This window comes from Vipera ursinii, assembly GCF_947247035.1.
Source record: "Vipera ursinii genome assembly, chromosome: 6".
Classification (NCBI taxonomy): Eukaryota; Metazoa; Chordata; class Lepidosauria; order Squamata; family Viperidae; genus Vipera; species Vipera ursinii.
This window is the reverse complement of record NC_139515.1, coordinates 54,995,887-55,012,786: the sequence shown is the minus strand read 5'-3', so window position 1 is coordinate 55,012,786 and position 16,900 is coordinate 54,995,887. Positions and strand designations below refer to the sequence as shown.

At 40.2% G+C, this 16,900-nt stretch overlaps 1 protein-coding gene across 1 annotated transcript in view; it reads right to left on the bottom strand.

Moving 5' to 3' along the window:
* NEDD1 (NEDD1 gamma-tubulin ring complex targeting factor) overlaps nucleotides 1–16,900 on the bottom strand; it is a 42,935-nt gene that overhangs the window by 3,855 nt on the left and 22,180 nt on the right. Inside the window, exons 6-14 of the mRNA XM_083366028.1 lie at nucleotides 16,655–16,884; nucleotides 15,352–15,553; nucleotides 14,831–15,020; nucleotides 9,610–9,741; nucleotides 4,269–4,316; nucleotides 3,894–4,117; nucleotides 2,833–2,980; nucleotides 2,220–2,376; nucleotides 382–448 (exon numbers count right to left, since the gene is read on the bottom strand). Coding sequence (XP_083222154.1) covers nucleotides 382–448; nucleotides 2,220–2,376; nucleotides 2,833–2,980; nucleotides 3,894–4,117; nucleotides 4,269–4,316; nucleotides 9,610–9,741; nucleotides 14,831–15,020; nucleotides 15,352–15,553; nucleotides 16,655–16,884 — 1,398 coding nt within the window. The remainder of the gene's footprint in view (nucleotides 1–381; nucleotides 449–2,219; nucleotides 2,377–2,832; nucleotides 2,981–3,893; nucleotides 4,118–4,268; nucleotides 4,317–9,609; nucleotides 9,742–14,830; nucleotides 15,021–15,351; nucleotides 15,554–16,654; nucleotides 16,885–16,900) is intronic.

The window sequence follows — 16,900 nt, the reverse complement described above, 5'->3', positions numbered from 1 at the left end:
AAAAGTACCTTAGGGGTTTTTTTTAGAGAAAGGTAGATTTTATAGTTGTCACAAACAACCCAAAATTACCAAAACAGAGTAATGTTGTCACATTCTTTATTTTTTAAATAAACCACTAACCTGGAAAAGACCATTGCTCGACCTGACAATCTTGGACCATTTTTGTCTTGGCTCCAACCTCCCCCTTTTAGGTTGTTGAAAATGTAGCTTTCCTAATGTTTGGCTCCACATCCATTATGGCTAACAGTAAAGGATTATGGAGTTGCATTTTAAAACATATGGACAGCCTGCCCCAGATTTAGAATAATAAAATATTAAACGCTGCAATGAAAGGGAAGTTTGTCAACATATATGTACACCTCTTTATATTTGTATACATACCAACTGAACATGAAACTGTTTGATCATTTCTACTTGCAAATTTACAATGTCACGATGACAAGCTTCCCTGAGAAGAAAAAATACCAATTTATGTCACAAGTCTAGATTTTTTTTCTTCAACTCAGAGATTTACTACTACACAGGTAATTTTAAAATGATAAACTATCATCCCACTACATCCCCTCACTTCAATGTTAATGTATTTCTTTGATGGAACCTACTAGAAATAAGAGGCTATTAGAAAGGAGTGTGTTTCTTTTCATCTTGCTGCATTTCCAGTGTCAAGTACCCAATATGACAGCTAATGCATTAGGCTTCTAAATTACTTTGATAAATGTAGTACAGAGAAAAAAATCTGTTTATTTGTAGGAAATTCTGCAAAATATGTATAATTCTACAAATAGTTCTACAAAACACAAGAGGACAAATATAATTTGTGACATGACAAATAAGAAATTGTATGATTTGCTGCAGGCATAATCTACACATCAGTTTGTGCACGTGAGCATGCATATGTGTGTGCATATGCACAATACAGTTAGCTGAATCCTAAATTGGAAACTGGAGAAATTGACTATTTGCTTTCTTCTTAGGAAACATGTTGCAGTGTTCGCACTACTTCAATGTCTCAGGTTGTTTTTCTCCCCCCACATACCCTGTTTTATATCTACAAGTATTAAGTAATGCCCTAAATTAGAAATCTTCCCATAGATTCAAAAGTGTGTAACTCGACTATTAGTATATGGGATACTCAGTATCGGTACCAATGCACTAAACGAGTCTGTTTTGTATTTATCTTGAAAAAGATTGGATATAGAAGGCTTGCCAAAAATTTAGATCATTATTTTCAAACACTTGGTAAAATAATTACACTGCTTAATTTTTTATTTTTTTTAATCCCATTTATATCCCGCCCTTCTCCGAAGACTCAGGGCGGCTTACAATTTAAAGCACAAATCAATGTGCTTAGCAATAGCCTTCATTCTATGTATATGCATGCTTATTAGGGTTTTCGCCCCCCCAGCGGCATTATTACAAAGTCAGCTTATTGCCCCCAAGAATCTGGGTCCTCATTTTACCTACCTCGGAAGGATGGAAGGCTGAGTCAACCTTGAGCCTGGTGGGATGCGAACCTGCACTAATTGCAGGCAGCTGGTGTTACTTAAGGAGGCATTAGCCCACTGCTCCACCAAGGCTCTGTAAAATATTTGCTATATTTTAGATACTAATTGAAATAAGTACAAATAGAAAATATTTCTTTTAATTTTCAATAGTTTTCCACAGAGTTACTTCTTCTAATTTTTTTTTTTTGAAAATGGTTGTCTTCTAATTTTTTGTTGTATCAGCTACATCCTTTGTTTGGGGGGAGGCAGGGTTCTTATGGAATCATTGCAGAAATTACAAGAATGCCACAAAAATATCACCCCAAGGTCTTTCCCTTGAGAATTAGTACTGTAGTATATTTAAGAGTTTTCATCTTCAGGACCTAAGGTATTTTCTCTTAAGCAAATTGACAAGGAGATACCTACTGATGAATGAGCAGGGAATTTCATGACTAAGAGCGCATAAAGGTTATATGAAGATAGGAAAAGATTAACTAGAATTTGCTATGAAAATGGCATTAGCAGCTGTTTCAAGACTGACATAGAACATTATTAAGGCAGCCATTTCACATTCAGAAAAAAAGCCTGTTTCACTCTTGAATCAGGGCACACCAAATTCAGAACAGTTCAGTTTTGAAATAGTTTATATACAACATCTCCTAAGTGGTAAAGCTCATGAAAAATAAATGTGTAGAAAAATATGGTAAAGTAACATATGAATCTAATTCTCTTTACCTGAAATCATCCAGAGTTTCTTGTATCATATTCTGAATGAAATGAATTTGTATTGATGATAAAGGTGCATTTGATCGGCTGTTTCCAATAGTATCTATTATTTTTTCAGATAGTGTACTAGGAACTCCAGAAGTAATATTGGAAGTTATCTTTGGATCTATGCAAAATAATCAAGAAGCATGAGCATTTCATTTTTACAGGAATAATAGAAGTAGAATAGAAGTAGCCTGCACAATAGCATATCAAAAAGACATCTATAGTTACTCTTACCATGTCATTTCTCATCATCAACTATATTGCGAAGTAAGGAAGAGTAAGAAATCCTCATTCAGCGTACAAATTTAGAGCAAGCTTATGACCAAAACATTAAGGATAAAACCTTGAAGAATACAAATCAAATTCTAATACATACTAATGAAGACACTATCTGGAAATTATACTGTGTTCATAAAGAGTTAGAAATTTAAGATTATGTGATATTACCTTTCAGCTCAGCAATGTAGTAGTTAATGGTTTAAAGAAAGATTTTAAATTACTATTGAAATACAACAGCATTTTTAAAAATGTGAGCATCTCTTGAATATTATACCACAAAAGTGTGAGTTACACATACTTGTTGAGGTAGTGCCATTAATTGGTGATTCATATAAAAGTTGTGTCTGGGTATTTTTAATAAGTCTTTCTCTGGAATCAGGACTCTTGATTAAATTGGCAACAGGTGGAGTATTCAGGGTTGAAGAATCAGAGCTTGAGGAGCTCAACTACAGCAGGAAGGACAGAAAATACATGTATTAATATCCCATAACAATGTAAAAAGAGGATAGGGGAGACCTATCAAAGTACAATAAGTGATTATCTTTGCTACCAGCGTGATTGTTGCAAGGTAACAATTTCTCTCTTATTTGAATGCTATTTATCACATGCTAGGACCCATTTGAGATCCAAATCACTGGCAGCTATTCTTTCCTCAAATGCAATAAGTACATCTGAACTGCTTATTAAAACTTTCAAGGGGAAGTGCACAAGGCTTTTTGGTTTTGTCTGCTTATTTTTAAGAATCCATATCTGTTCTTAGCTTGCCCATGCAATATCAGTTTTTATATACAGTAGCATCAATAGCATCTATCTATTTTTAACTTTGTTCTCAAATGGGCTTTTTAGTTACATTTTTATATTATTTTATGATGTTTTTGATAAACTGCTCAGATTCACAGGTGAGATGGGTAGTGTACCAATTTGATAAATGAATAAATAGAGAAGTGAAAACAAGTACTGTAAAATAGAGATACCAAGCACCACCCACTCCTTTTACATCACTTGATAAAGCACTGTACTGATAAACTGTCATACTGGGACAAAGTGTCAAACTGTCAAGCAAGCAAGTACCATAATTCTGGCATGTTGAAATCATTCAAGAAAGCAAGGGCCAACCTATGGGCAGCCTTCATCATACCTTTCCTTCTAGGACCCAATAATAACACCTGATAGCTCCAAAATGAACAGGAAGAAAAAAGATGTGCACATAGTCACAGTGTTCCTGATGCAGATGTAATATGATCCAATCTTAAAGTTCCTGTAAGATTTCATGATGGATGATGTAACAGATTTTATGTTTTATGCAAAAGGAGAGAAGTTGAAAGCAATATAAAAGACAAAACTGTAATCACACTATACCTGTTTGATGTGCTCACTGGATTCTTGTTTTCCATGATTTGTTTTTTTAGCATCAATATCTAGATGCTCATCTTCCTCTTTAATGGGGGATCCAGCAAATATATTAAGTGGACTTGAATGAATAATTTGTGGATTTGATCCTGCTGGATTTTTTCTTGTAGGTAAAGCAGTATTAAACTGAGAGAGAAAATCCATGCTTAAAAGATAAGACTGAAAATCCAAACCTATAATGGAAAGCAAAAGATCATATATTTGCTTTGCTTAATTAAAAATGTTTCTGATACATAGTCAAAAGTCTTTTGAAATAGTATTTTAGTTGTATAATACCGCTACTATCATTATTATAACAGAAGACATGTTATAAAAGGTGCTTACCATCATTCTTTCCTGGAACATCTTCATTTGCTTTACAAGCTGCAATATCTAGAACAGATAAAGTGATATTGACAGTATAAAAAAAAAACAAATACATTCTGTTTTCTAAATTATGAGCTATTCCACCGAGTTTGTATCATTTACAAATATAATAAACATTCACAGCATCTCTTCATTCAAATCACTGATAAAAAGTATTGAACAAAAAAGGATCAATTTAGTATCTCCCTCCAATTTGATGAGAAGTAATTGATGAGCATTCTTCAAACAAATCTTGGGTCCACCTAATAGGTTTGACTATAGAATGACTGTAACATTCTAACCATAAGAGTCAATAGGAGCAAGAGTTCTCCAGCATGATAGATGGAGAATCCATGAATGGGTTTACACTGTCTTCCTGCCCAATTAGACTAAGTCTGACTTGCCATGCCTTTCCTGGGCCAGGACACCTCCCAGTCAGAACTTAGTCTGTGCCCAGAAAAGACGTAGCAAATTTGGCTCCCAGAATCCTGCTGAGTCTTCTCTTCAGAGTAATTTGAGCAGGTCGGATAGTTGTGTTTTTTTCCCCCTTCGTGGATTCTTCTCACCCCCTGCGCTGGGATCAGTGCAGTATCTGGTTTCTCCTTCCTCTTTCCAGCTTCAAGCTCTGTCTGAGCTGCAGCCTTCCAAAAGCCTCAGGCTTTCATTTTCGGCGGCCGCCATTTTGAATGCCTACTGTTTATTGTCAGTTCGGGGGGAGTTTTTCTCAGTTCAGCTGTCTGTTTAGGAGTGCCTGAAATTGCAGGAGCTCGTGAAAACATTCCCTTTTTTTCTAGCTGCAAGCTCTGATTAAGCTGCAGTCTCTTCTGACTCTCTGGCTTTCATTTTCCCAGCGCGTTTATTGCAGCCACCATTTTGAATTCTGTTTTTGAATTTTGCAAGTCTGTGGGGAGGCTTTCACTTAGAAATTCTTCATTGCTTGTTTTTTTCAGCGTGCCTGAAGTAGCAGAGGCACGCGAAGAGTGTAACATTTGCTTCCCTTCTTCTTTAGGGGAAGGAACAGATTCCCTCCTGTGCTCATTTTCAGTAGCGGCCACCATTTTGGGCGTTGCTATCGTCCCAGTTTTTCCAGAAAGCTTTTGGCTCGGTTTGTCCTTGCCAGCTCAGGAGGGGGAGCGGGTGGATTTCAAGCACCCTCAAACTACAGAGTTAAAGTTTGCTTTTTTCAATCCAAGGGAAGTTGGCCTCTGAGGCGCTGGACAGGCGCAGGGCCCCTTTTCAGGCTTCTTCCTTCTAATGATTGCAGAGGGCTCTGAGTTCGGATTCCTTCTGCTTGCAATTCTATATTTTGTGTGTGTTATCAGTTTTATGCTGACTCAACAACATCAGACCCATTTATTGTTTGTCTTGACTCCAAAACTTTTCAGAAGTGAATGGTCAAGCACAGGAGGTTTTCAACTGCAGTTCTAGACCTCAACCTAGCGGTTCTCATTGTCCATTCCAACAAAGTGTGCTGGCTGTGCCATCCTTGGCCTTGTCGCCACCAACTAGGACTAGTGAGCTGGCTGTTATCACCGAGGTGATCTGTCGCCACAGTAGACTTGGCCTATGCTCCAAAGCTGCTTCAACTAGTCTTGTGGGGTTTTTACTATCATTTTATTGGGGTTTTTATTAATGTATCAACTGTTTTTTATGGGCATGTATTTAATTACCTTTTAATTTTTGTAACTCTGTGTTTTATTCTTGCCCTGTACACCGCCCTGAGTCCTTCGGGAGAAGGGCGGTATAGAAATATTAATAAATTAAATTAAATTAAATTAAGGCCAGCAGGAACTTTGCAGGTGTGCCAGTTGTCCATTAAGTTGGGCCTGCAGTTACCATTGCCATAGAGTACTTATTGATCCCTGGGAGTGGCACACAGCCTCAGATTAGTACTCTGCTCCTCTGTTTGAGATCCCTCTCAGCATTCCACTGAGATATCTCCCAATTCTGATGGCAGACAACACCGCACCTCAGGCTTCACACGGTGCCCCCAACACTCCTGCACAATCAAAGCATAAGTCCTCCAAACCAGAGGCTGCTGGAAAGCTCAAGGCCAAAGCCAAGGCCATCTCTGGCAAAAGGTCCTCCAAGGAGGCAGAGAAAGAGGCCAGCAGGAGGCACCAGGCCTTAGAAAGACAGTTTGCGAAGGCCCAGAAACAGGGCACGATGGGTGCTGAACAGGTCTCTTCTCCTCCGGCAGAGGAATCTGTATTTGGGCCACAGCTTGCTTCTCCTCCCTCGTCTGCCCAGAGGGTCTGGTCTCTGGAGGGTATGATGACCAACCTTATCTTCCCAGGGCTGAGCAGGAGCAGATGGTTTCCTTTATCCAGGGACCAGGTATCCGACTGATGCCTCCAGTCCTGAAAGCAAAGCACTCCTGGCTCAAGGCCACCTTTACGCCCACAGCAGCCGGTCTTCGGCCCTCAGAGGCGCAGGGAGTGTGGTCGCCAGAGCAGTTTCAGGCTCTGATCTCCCAGGCGGTCGCCCAGGGCTTGGCACTAAAACATCAACAAAGGTATGCACCCAAATCGGTGGCCTCAATGACCCCGCCTTATCTCTCCCAGTTGGGAGCACCAGAATATTCTGATCCTATTTCTCCCACCCGATCTCCTCGCAGCAGAGTATCTTTTTCTGAGGAGTACGACCCGATGGAAATGCCCCTCTCGGAGGATGAGGATCTTATTCCGGACCCTCCTCCCTTTGTTGGTCTATTCAATCCAGCATTCTTTAAATCTCTGCTTCATAAGGCCAGCGCTACTGCTAAGATTGGTCCTGACCAGGTTCCCCATCCTGGTCCATCCACCAGCCAACACGCGAGGCCGGTATTTTCAGAGCATGTGGTCACTGAGCGTCACATCCCCTGTCCCCCTCTCTTCCTCAACACGGTACAGAAGCAATGGGGAACACCTGGCACCTTTCCCTCTCCAGGGGGGATGGACAAGAAGCTCTTTAATGTTGACCCGGCCTTGTCGGAAGTGCTAGAGGTTCCTTATGTGGATGAACCTCTGACTCCACTCTCCTCCTCCACAGTGTCCGGTGATATGGCTGAGACCTTGAAGGTGGAGGACAGGAAATCTGAACTTTCCTTCCGCAGGACCCACCAAGCCTCAGCATGGGCGGTGAGGGCGGCCACATCCACCTCTTTCTTTGCCAGAACCTCCCTTCTCTGGCTCTGCCAACTTCAGATCACAGTACCCCCAAAGTCCGAATGCACCAGGACTTAGCCAAATTAATGGCTGCTTCGGAGTACATGGCAGACGCATCTTTACATGCCGCTAGGTTGTCTTCTAGGGCCATAGCCTCCAATGTTACCGCTTGCAGGCTCCTGTGGCTCAAACACTGGCGAGCGGATGTTAAATCCAAGTGGCGCTTGGCAGCTACCCTTACTGTGGTGGTCAGCTTTTTGGTGAGGCCTTGACACCTTATTTGGTGGAGAACAAGGACAAGCGTAAGGTGATGTCTCATCTTCTTAGACGGGCAGACAGCCTACCTCAGGCAATTTTTCCAGTCAGGATCAGGATTGGAGTTTGCTCAGCCCTCCCGTTCCTTCCCTCCTACGTCTGACCGTCAATTTGACCGCCCGGGAACCAAAGACAGACCCAGGTCGCAATTCCAAGCAAAGCAGCCCTTTCGAGGCACGGGGGCCCGTCCCTTCAGAAAGTCTAAATGACTTCAGGGCAGTCTCCCCAATTGGTGGCAGATTGACATTGTTTGTTCAAAAATGGGAGGCCACCACCACAGACGCTTGGGTCCTCAACACTATCAGGAGCGGTCTGTCCCTAAAATTCATGTCCGTCCGTCCCCAGAGCGCTTTATTCCTTGTCCGCTGTCAAAAAATGCGGTCAGGAAGGCTCTCATGTCAGAGGCTATTCAGCACCTCTTAGAAATAAGGGCCATAGAACTAGTCCCGGATGGGTAGCTAGGAAGGGGGTTCTATTCTGCTAAGCTTGTAAGCCGCCCTGAGTCTTCGGAGAAGGGCGGGATATAAATGTAATAAAAATAAAAAATAAATAAATAAATAAATAAAATAAATATTCCATCCTCTTCATCATTCTGAAGACATCTGGAGGATGGAGGGCAATACTCGATCTAAAGGGGCTGAACGCTCATCTCGCATACAAGAAGTTCAAGATGCAAACACTAGAGTCCATCTTGTCCAGCATCAGGAGGGGAGACTTCCTGATGTCCATCAACCTCACGGAAGCATACCTTCACATTCCCATCCTTCCCGCCCACCGGAGGTTCCTCAGGTTTTGCTACAAGACTCACCATTTCCAGTACAGAGCCTTACCTTTCGTCAGCCCCCAGAGTGTTTACCAAGATCTTGGCGGTGCTGATCGCGCATTTGAGGTCCATCCCTGTATGCATCCAGTGCTATCTGGACGACATTCTCATCCAGTCCCTATCGGTCCAGCCACCTCAATCAGACCTGGCTTTGTCTATCAAGACTCTCCAGGACCATGGGTTCTCAGTGAACTTTCAAAAGAGCCAGACAGTTCCCTCAACCCGCCTTCTTCATTTGGGCACGGTCATAGACACCGAACTGTGCAAGGTCTATTTATCTCAGGACCGTCAGGACAGCATCAGAGCCCTGGTCCTTCAGGTCCAGAAAGAGCATGTAGTCACCCTGGTCATTCTTTCCCAACTGTTAGGGAAGCTGGTTTCCTGCATGGGAATAGTCCCATGGACCAGACTACATTCCAGGGCCCTGCAATGGTTCTTGCTCCCGTTTCAGAGACTCGGCACCAGCTCCTCCAACCAAAGGGTAAGGGTTCTGTCTCGGACCCTAAACTCCCTCCAGTGGTGGACCTCGCCAGCGGTAGCCAGGGGCTCTTTGTTCCAGGAGCCTGTTCGGATCCCCCTGACTACGGATGCCAGCCTGTTTGGCGGGGGGGCGCATCTCAGTTGGCTCAGGGCCAGTGGTCCCGGTCTGACCTACAGCACAACATAAATTGGTTGGAGCTCAGAGCCATACATCTGGCCCTACGCCACTTCCGCAACAGGGTGGCGAGACAACATGTTCTGGTCCTCACGGACAACATGGCGGCAAAAGCCCATGTGAACGGGCAAGGGGATACCCGTTCCAGGTCCCTTATGGCCGAGGCCCCAATGTTGGGCTCTTGGGCAGAGACCAACCTCTTATCACTCAGAACCGAGCACATCTCAGGGGAGGGAAATCAGCAGGCGGACTTTCTCAGCAGTTAACCCATTCGTGGATTCTCCATCATCATGCTGAGAAAAGGTGTTCAGGTAAGACAATGCCCCTTATATTGCAATGAACACAGTTCTTACTAACAAACAAACAGTAGTATCAACATACCATCTCGAAGTGGAGAAAATAAGTCACCCAAACTATTCTTTCCCAAGTCTTCAAAATTAGTTGAATTAGAAGTATTCCCATGATCCAACTCTTTGGAAGGAATTACATCCAAATTGCTACTCTGGGTCAAGCCTATAAGGGGAAAACATTTTTTAAAAGAAAAGAATTACTTTAAAAATAAACTAAACTCTCATTCATGCAAGCAACTTCTGTTTTCATAAGCAATATAATTTGGTATATTGAAGAGTCATAGCAATAATAAAACAAATTCAGCAGATTTCAGATAAGGGGATTAGAGATTTCTAATAAGAAGCTGACATTTAAAAAGAAGGAGTACTGCCAAAATATGATTGGTAGCATGTTCCACACAACCAATGGGGCTTATTGTAGAGGAAATATAATTAATATTGAGTTGCAAGCAACAGCCATAACCATAACCAACCATACCTGTGAATAACTTTAATTGTGTGGACAATGAATATTAACAAATTTTGTGCCAAGCCACCCCCAACACTGGTAGAATGCTACTTTTCTTTAGGCCTTAATTAACAATACAGGAAGGGCTGAAACATGTGCTGTCTGAATGAAGAAACACACCCCTCCCATTGTATGTGCAACTTGTAGTTGAGTATTTCTTCAGCATAAGTGAAAGTATCTGCCTGGGCACCTTAAAGTTATACACTAATTTATGGGTACTAATTGTAATGACTATCTCATTTTGTCTACTGATAACACTGGCCTTGAATACAAGATAGAACTGTTTTTCTGTAAATAAATATTTCTCAAAATCTCTTCCAAATCTTAAAAAAGGCATTATACTGCCATCTAAATATATTTATTATATCTGTAATCAGAGTTTTCTGGACAGATTACAAAATTATTCAAAACAAGAAAAATAATGAATAGTACAGAATACATTTAACACATAAAATCATTATCCAAGCATTTGATATTTTTTAAAAAAATGCCCAATAGGAGATTCCATAAGCATCCACAAGTCTACAACTTTTTGCCTAGAATGGCACACTGAAAAGGCTCTCCAAGTTGACCAGTCAAAATGAGGATTTTGTTATATTTTTATGCAAAGTTTACATAAGGTAATTTTTAAAAAGAAAGATATTAGTGAAACTACTTTAATCAAAATAGGAAAATGTTCTTGATATGCTATCTTAAAAGATAAAGAAACTTGTTTTCATATTTATTTAAAGCAGTGTTTTTCAAATTCAGCAACTTCAAGATGAGTGGACTTCAACATCCAGAATTCTCCACCCAGCATTCTTTCAATTCTGGAAGTTGAAGACCATTCAACTTAAGCTGTCAAATTTGGAAAACACAGATTTAGAGTAATATCCTTGATTCACCAAACAAACACAAAAAACCTCACAGATAAATGATTACATGATTTTCAAATCAGTATTGCAAGAAGCAGTGCTGGGAATATCAGATGTAGGAAAGGGTCATGTACTCCATTGCATTGGTGTTGCTGTCTTTAAAACACACATCTCACACACACACACACAGAAACACACACACAGAGAGAAAAAGAAGAGAAGAGAAGAGGAGAGGAGAGGAAGGGGAGAGGAGAGGAGAGGAGAGGAGAGGAGGGGAGGGGAGGGGAGGGGAGGGGAGGAGAGGAGAGGAGAGGAGAGGAGAGGAGAGGAGAGGAGAGGAGAGGAGAAAACTGTAAGAAGCATTTCTGGAAATACTGTACAGTACATATCTGCACAGCTATGCACTATGTTTGCCTAAATAAGTCTGGATTTATGAAGATATTAAGCTAAGATGAAAAGATACAATCAGGTTATGTCACTCAAGATACATAGTTCTTCAGTTAACAGCCCTGCTCCAATAGTCCAAATTTCTTGTTCAAATTCAAAAGCAAAGCCACATTGTGCATCCAGTATCTTTGCCATGAAAACCCTATGGACAGTACCAAAAGGCAAAACGATATGATGCTGGAAGATGAGCCCCTCAGGTCAGAAGGCGTCCAATATGCTACTGGGGAAGAGCAGAGGGCTAGTACTAGTAGCACCAGAAAGAATGAAGCGACTGGGCCAAAGCCGAAAGGATGCTCAGCTGTGGATGTGTCTGGTGGTGAAAGGAAAGTCCGATGCTGTAAAGATTTTTTCTCCATAGGAACCTGGAATGTAAGATCCATGAATCAAGGCAAGCTGGACGTGGTCAAACAAGAGATGACAAGACTGAACATCGACATCTTAGGAATCAGCAAACTAAAATGGACAGGAATGGGTGAATTTAATTCAGATGACCATCAGGTATACTACTGCGGGCAAGAATCCCACAGAAGAAATGGAGTAGCCTTCATAGTCAATAAAAGAGTAGGAAAAGCAATAATCCTCAAAATGACAGAATGATCTCAGTTCGAATCCAAGGCAAACCATTCAATATCACAGTAGTCCAGGTCTATGCCCCAACCACTGGTGCTGAAGAGAATGAAATTGACCGGTTCTATGAAGCCCTTCAGCACCTTATAGAACTAACTCCAAAAGATGATGTCCTTATCATCATGGGGGATTGGAATGCTAAAGTAGGAAGCCAAAAGATAACTGGAATAACAGGCAAGTTTGGCCTTGGAGTACAAAATGAAGCAGGGCACAGGCTGATCGAATTTTGTCAAGAGAATACGATGGTCATAGCAAACACTCTTTTCCAACAACCCAAGATACGGCTCTACACATGGACATCACCAGACAGTCAACACAGAAATCAGATTGACTCCTTTGGCTCTGCAGCCAAAGATGGAGAAGCTCTATACAGTCAGTAAAAAACAAGACCAGGAGCTGACTGTGGCTCAGACCTTGAGCTTCTCATTGCGAAGTTTAGGCTTAAACTGAAGAAAGTAGGGAAAAGCACTTGGCCACTCAGGTATGAATTAAATCATATCCCTGTTGAATATACAGTAGAGGTGACAAATAGTGTTAAGGAATTAGATCTGATAGACAGAGTGCCTGAAGAACTATGGACAGAGATTCGCAACATTGTACAACAGGGAGCAACCAAAACCATCCCAAAGAAAAAGAAATGCAAGAAAGCAAAATGGTTGTCTGAGGAAGCTTTTCAAATAGCTGAGGAAAGGAGGGAAGCGAAAGGCAAGGGAGAAAAAGAAAGATACGCCCAATTGAATGCAGAATTCCAGAGAATAGCTAGAAGAGATAAGAATGCCTTCTTAAATGAACAGTGAAAAGAAATAGAAGAAAACAATAGAATAGGGAGGACCAGAGATCTTTTCAAGAAAATTGGAGATGAAGGGAATGGGCATGATAAAGGACCAAAATGGCAGGGACCTAACAGAGGCAGAAGAGATTAAGAAGAGGTGGCAAAATTACACAGATGAACTATACAAGAATGAGCTTAACATCCCTGATAATCACAATGAGGTGGTCACTGACCTCGAGCCAGACATCCTAGAATGTGAAGTGAAGTAGGCCTTAGAAAAGCTGAACAACAAAGCTAGTGGAGGCGACAGTATTCCAGCTGAGCTATTCAAAATCTTACAAGACGATGCAGTAAAAGTGCTACACTCAATTTGCCAGCAAATTTGGAAAACTCAACAGTGGCCACAGGATTGGAAAAGATCAGTTTACATTCCAATTCCAAAAAAGGCAGTGCCAAAGAATGTTCAAATTATCGCACCATTGCACTCATTTCTCATGCTAGTAAAGTTATGCTTAAAATCCTACAAGCTAGACTCCAGCAGTATGTGGATCGAGAACTACCAGAAGTACAGGCAGGATTTCAAAGAGGCAGAGGAACTAGAGATCAAATTGCCAACATATGCTGGATCATGGAGAAAGCTAGAGAGTTCCAGAAAAACATCTACTTCTGCTTCATTGACTATGCTAAACCCTTTGATTGTGTGGATCATAACAAACTGTGGCAAGTTCTTAAAGAGATAGGAGCACCAGACCATTTTATTTGTCTCTTGAGAAACCTATATGCAGGCCAAGAAACAACAGTGAGAACTGGACACGGAAGCACTGATTGGTTCAAAATTGGGAAAGGAGTCCGGCAAGGCTGTATACTGTCTCCCTGCCTATTTAACTTATATGCAGAGCACATCATGAGAAAGGCAGGGCTAGATGAGTCAAAAGTTGGAATTAAGATTGCCGGAAGAAATATCAACAACCTAAGATATGCAGATGATACCACTCTAATGGCAGAAAGTGAAGAAGAACTAAAGAGCCTCTTGTTGCAGGTGAAGAAGGAGAGTGCAAAACCTGGGTTGAAACTTAACATTAAGAAAACCAAGATCATGGCATCCGGCCCTCTCAATTCCTGGCAAATAGATGGGGAAGCAATGGAGGTAGTGACAGATTTTATTTTCCTGGGCTCCAAGATCACTGCAGATGGGGACTGTAGCCAAGAAATTAAAAGACGCTTGCTCCTCGGGAGGAAAGCCATGGAAAATCTAAACAACACCCCAAAAACGCAGAGATATCACCCTGCCAACAAAAGTGCGTATAGTCAAGGCTATGGTCTTCCCAGTTGCAATGTATGGCAGTGAAAGTTGGACCATAAAAAAGGCTGGGTGCCAAAGAATTGAGGCCTTTGAACTGTGGTGCTGGAGAAGACTCCTGCGAGTCGCTTGGACTGCAAGGCGATCAAACCAGTCAGTCCTAGAGGAGATCAACCCTGACTGCTCTTTAGAAGGCCAGATCCTGAAGCTAAAACTCAAATACTTTGGCCACCTAATGAGAAGGAGGAACTCACTGGAGAATAGCCTAATGCCGGGAAAGATTGAGGGCAATAGAAGAATGGGACGACAGAGAATGAGGTAGCTGGATGGAGTCACTGAAGCAGTAGGCATGAGCTTAAATGGACTCCAGAAGATGGTAGAGGACAGGAAGGCCTGGAGGAACGATGACCATAGGGTCGCAATGGGTCGGACACGACTTCGCAGCTAACAACAACAAAAGAGTTTCATTTTTAAGCAGTAGTATTGTTTATTCTGTTTATCTTAGCCCGAAGATGATAAATTTTTTACCATAGACCAGCTATGATTGAGTTAAGGAACGTTTTTTGGCAAAAAGAAAAAAGAAAAAGGCCTTGCCAGAGTGAATAACTTTACATAACAAAAACATTTCAGTGGGGTTTCAGAAGTTTTAAAACAAGATAATGAAATAACTAACCTATACTGATTCTTTGGCACTTTTTGCATAACAGGATTTTTTAAAAAAAGTTTTTAAATTCTTTTTTTTACCTGATTTATCTGGAATAGCATCAGTTCCTTTAACTTCATTACTTGGCATGGACTGGGGCAGGAAAGTAGCAGGGACATTAGATATAAGATTTTTTAAAATGCCAACATTCTGAATTCCTGCAGTATTATTTGTCGACTTGACACCAGATTTTTTGCAAGTTTGTTTACTTGAACTTGTTTTATGACTAGACTAAAAATAAAAACAAGTATGTCAGAAATATTCCAAATAAAATTATCTACAACTATGACTAGAATATTAGCATCAATTATCCTAACATTTTTAATTCTTGTAAATATAAAGCATTCCAACAAATTATTTTCGAGTTAAATGTTAAACCAGTATGATTGAAAATATCAGCCATTTTGTAGACATAAAAACTGTACAATTTAAATACAATGAAAATATAAAGATATTTCAAAGCTTAATAAATATGCATGATTTGTTTATTGATTTGCCATAAATGGAAAATATTTAGTTTTTTTAATCAACGTTTCAACAATATATGCTCAAGATGTTTTACCTTTGAAAAACTGTTACAATTCTGCAGTGTTATGCATTTCACAGAGGTTTTGTGAGCACTGACTGATTTCACAGGTGCTGTCAGCTTTCTTAAATCATAATGGTATATTTTTCCACGAGAGGAGCCAATAGTTAGTGAATTTCCTTCAGGCATGAATTCTACTGCAGTTAGAGGAGATTCTGCTACTAAAGTTCTCAACTGCCTTTATATGTCAAATAAAGATATTGAACACAAAAGGGGGGGAGAAACCATAAGAATGTTACATACGGTTTTTAAAATAAAAACTGTTATCTTATTGAGTTTTTTGTTGGGTTTGATCTGGTTACATCTGTATATCTGACCCAAGATTATTCAGTGGGCTTCATGGCCAAAATAAGACTTGAGACACACAATGAGGACCCAGATTGTTGGGGGCAATAAGCTTTGTAAAAATGCCGCTTTGGGGCCCCCGAAAGCCCTATTAAGCAGGTATATACATAGAATGAAGGCTATTGCTAAGCACATTGTGCTTTAGATTGTAAGCCGCCCTGAGTCTTCGGAGAAGGGCGGGATATAAATGGGATTAATAAAAATAAAAATAAAATAAATTCCCGATAAATGATTATCTCTACCAATATGCCCATTTTATCTTTTTAGTTTTATTATTTATTCATCTTATATTTAAATATTAATGCATAAAGTTAATACACAAAGGTCATCATTCTTCTAGTGGAAGCATATCCCTAAATACTGCTAGTCGTGATACCTTCTCAATTTTGACAAAAATTCAATTATGTGGCATGGCAAATTGAACTCTCGGAGGCAATATCCTATACCTTATTTGTGGTTTCTGCTTAAGATTTTCTTCTCATACACTCCAACCATTATAGGTTCAGAATAAAAACAGATTTAAGGTTTTAATTGTCTGTGACAGTACATAAATAAATAAACTTCAGGGCATCAGCACTGGATTTTCTCCACTTTTCCCATTTGATTTAATCAATCTAATAATAAATTGCAAAGAACTTCATATTCAAGATTTGACATATGAATAATCATTTTCAAGTTTCATCACTATAAGGTTATCTTTACTGAAGCAAGCAAGATTTTTATATATGAAAAACATTCTAAAAACAATTTTCAAACATACTTTTGAAATTAAAATGAGTTTAGTTTCCTTAGAGAGTTCATGATGAAGGTTTCACAATATTTTGGGTTAGATGTAAATTTATTTAGTAAATATATCGGCAGCCCATTTATCAAGTGACTAGCTAAAAGCTGTTATTTATTTTGTAAATAAGTACACTGACAATTACATATTTACCTTTTACTTGCTGTGTCATAGAGAATTATTCTTTTATCTAGACCTACAGTTACAAGCAGCAACTCACTGATGGGAGAAAAACAGATTTCATAAGCTGGAGCTTTATGAGCATTTTCAAAGTTATGGTATGGAGTTTGACTGTTGACATCCCATAGGGTTACAGTTCCACTGTCAGAGACGCTGCCCAGTAATGCTTTTTTAAAGGGAGAATATTTCAAATGGCGTATCGGCTGTAAGAAAACAAAG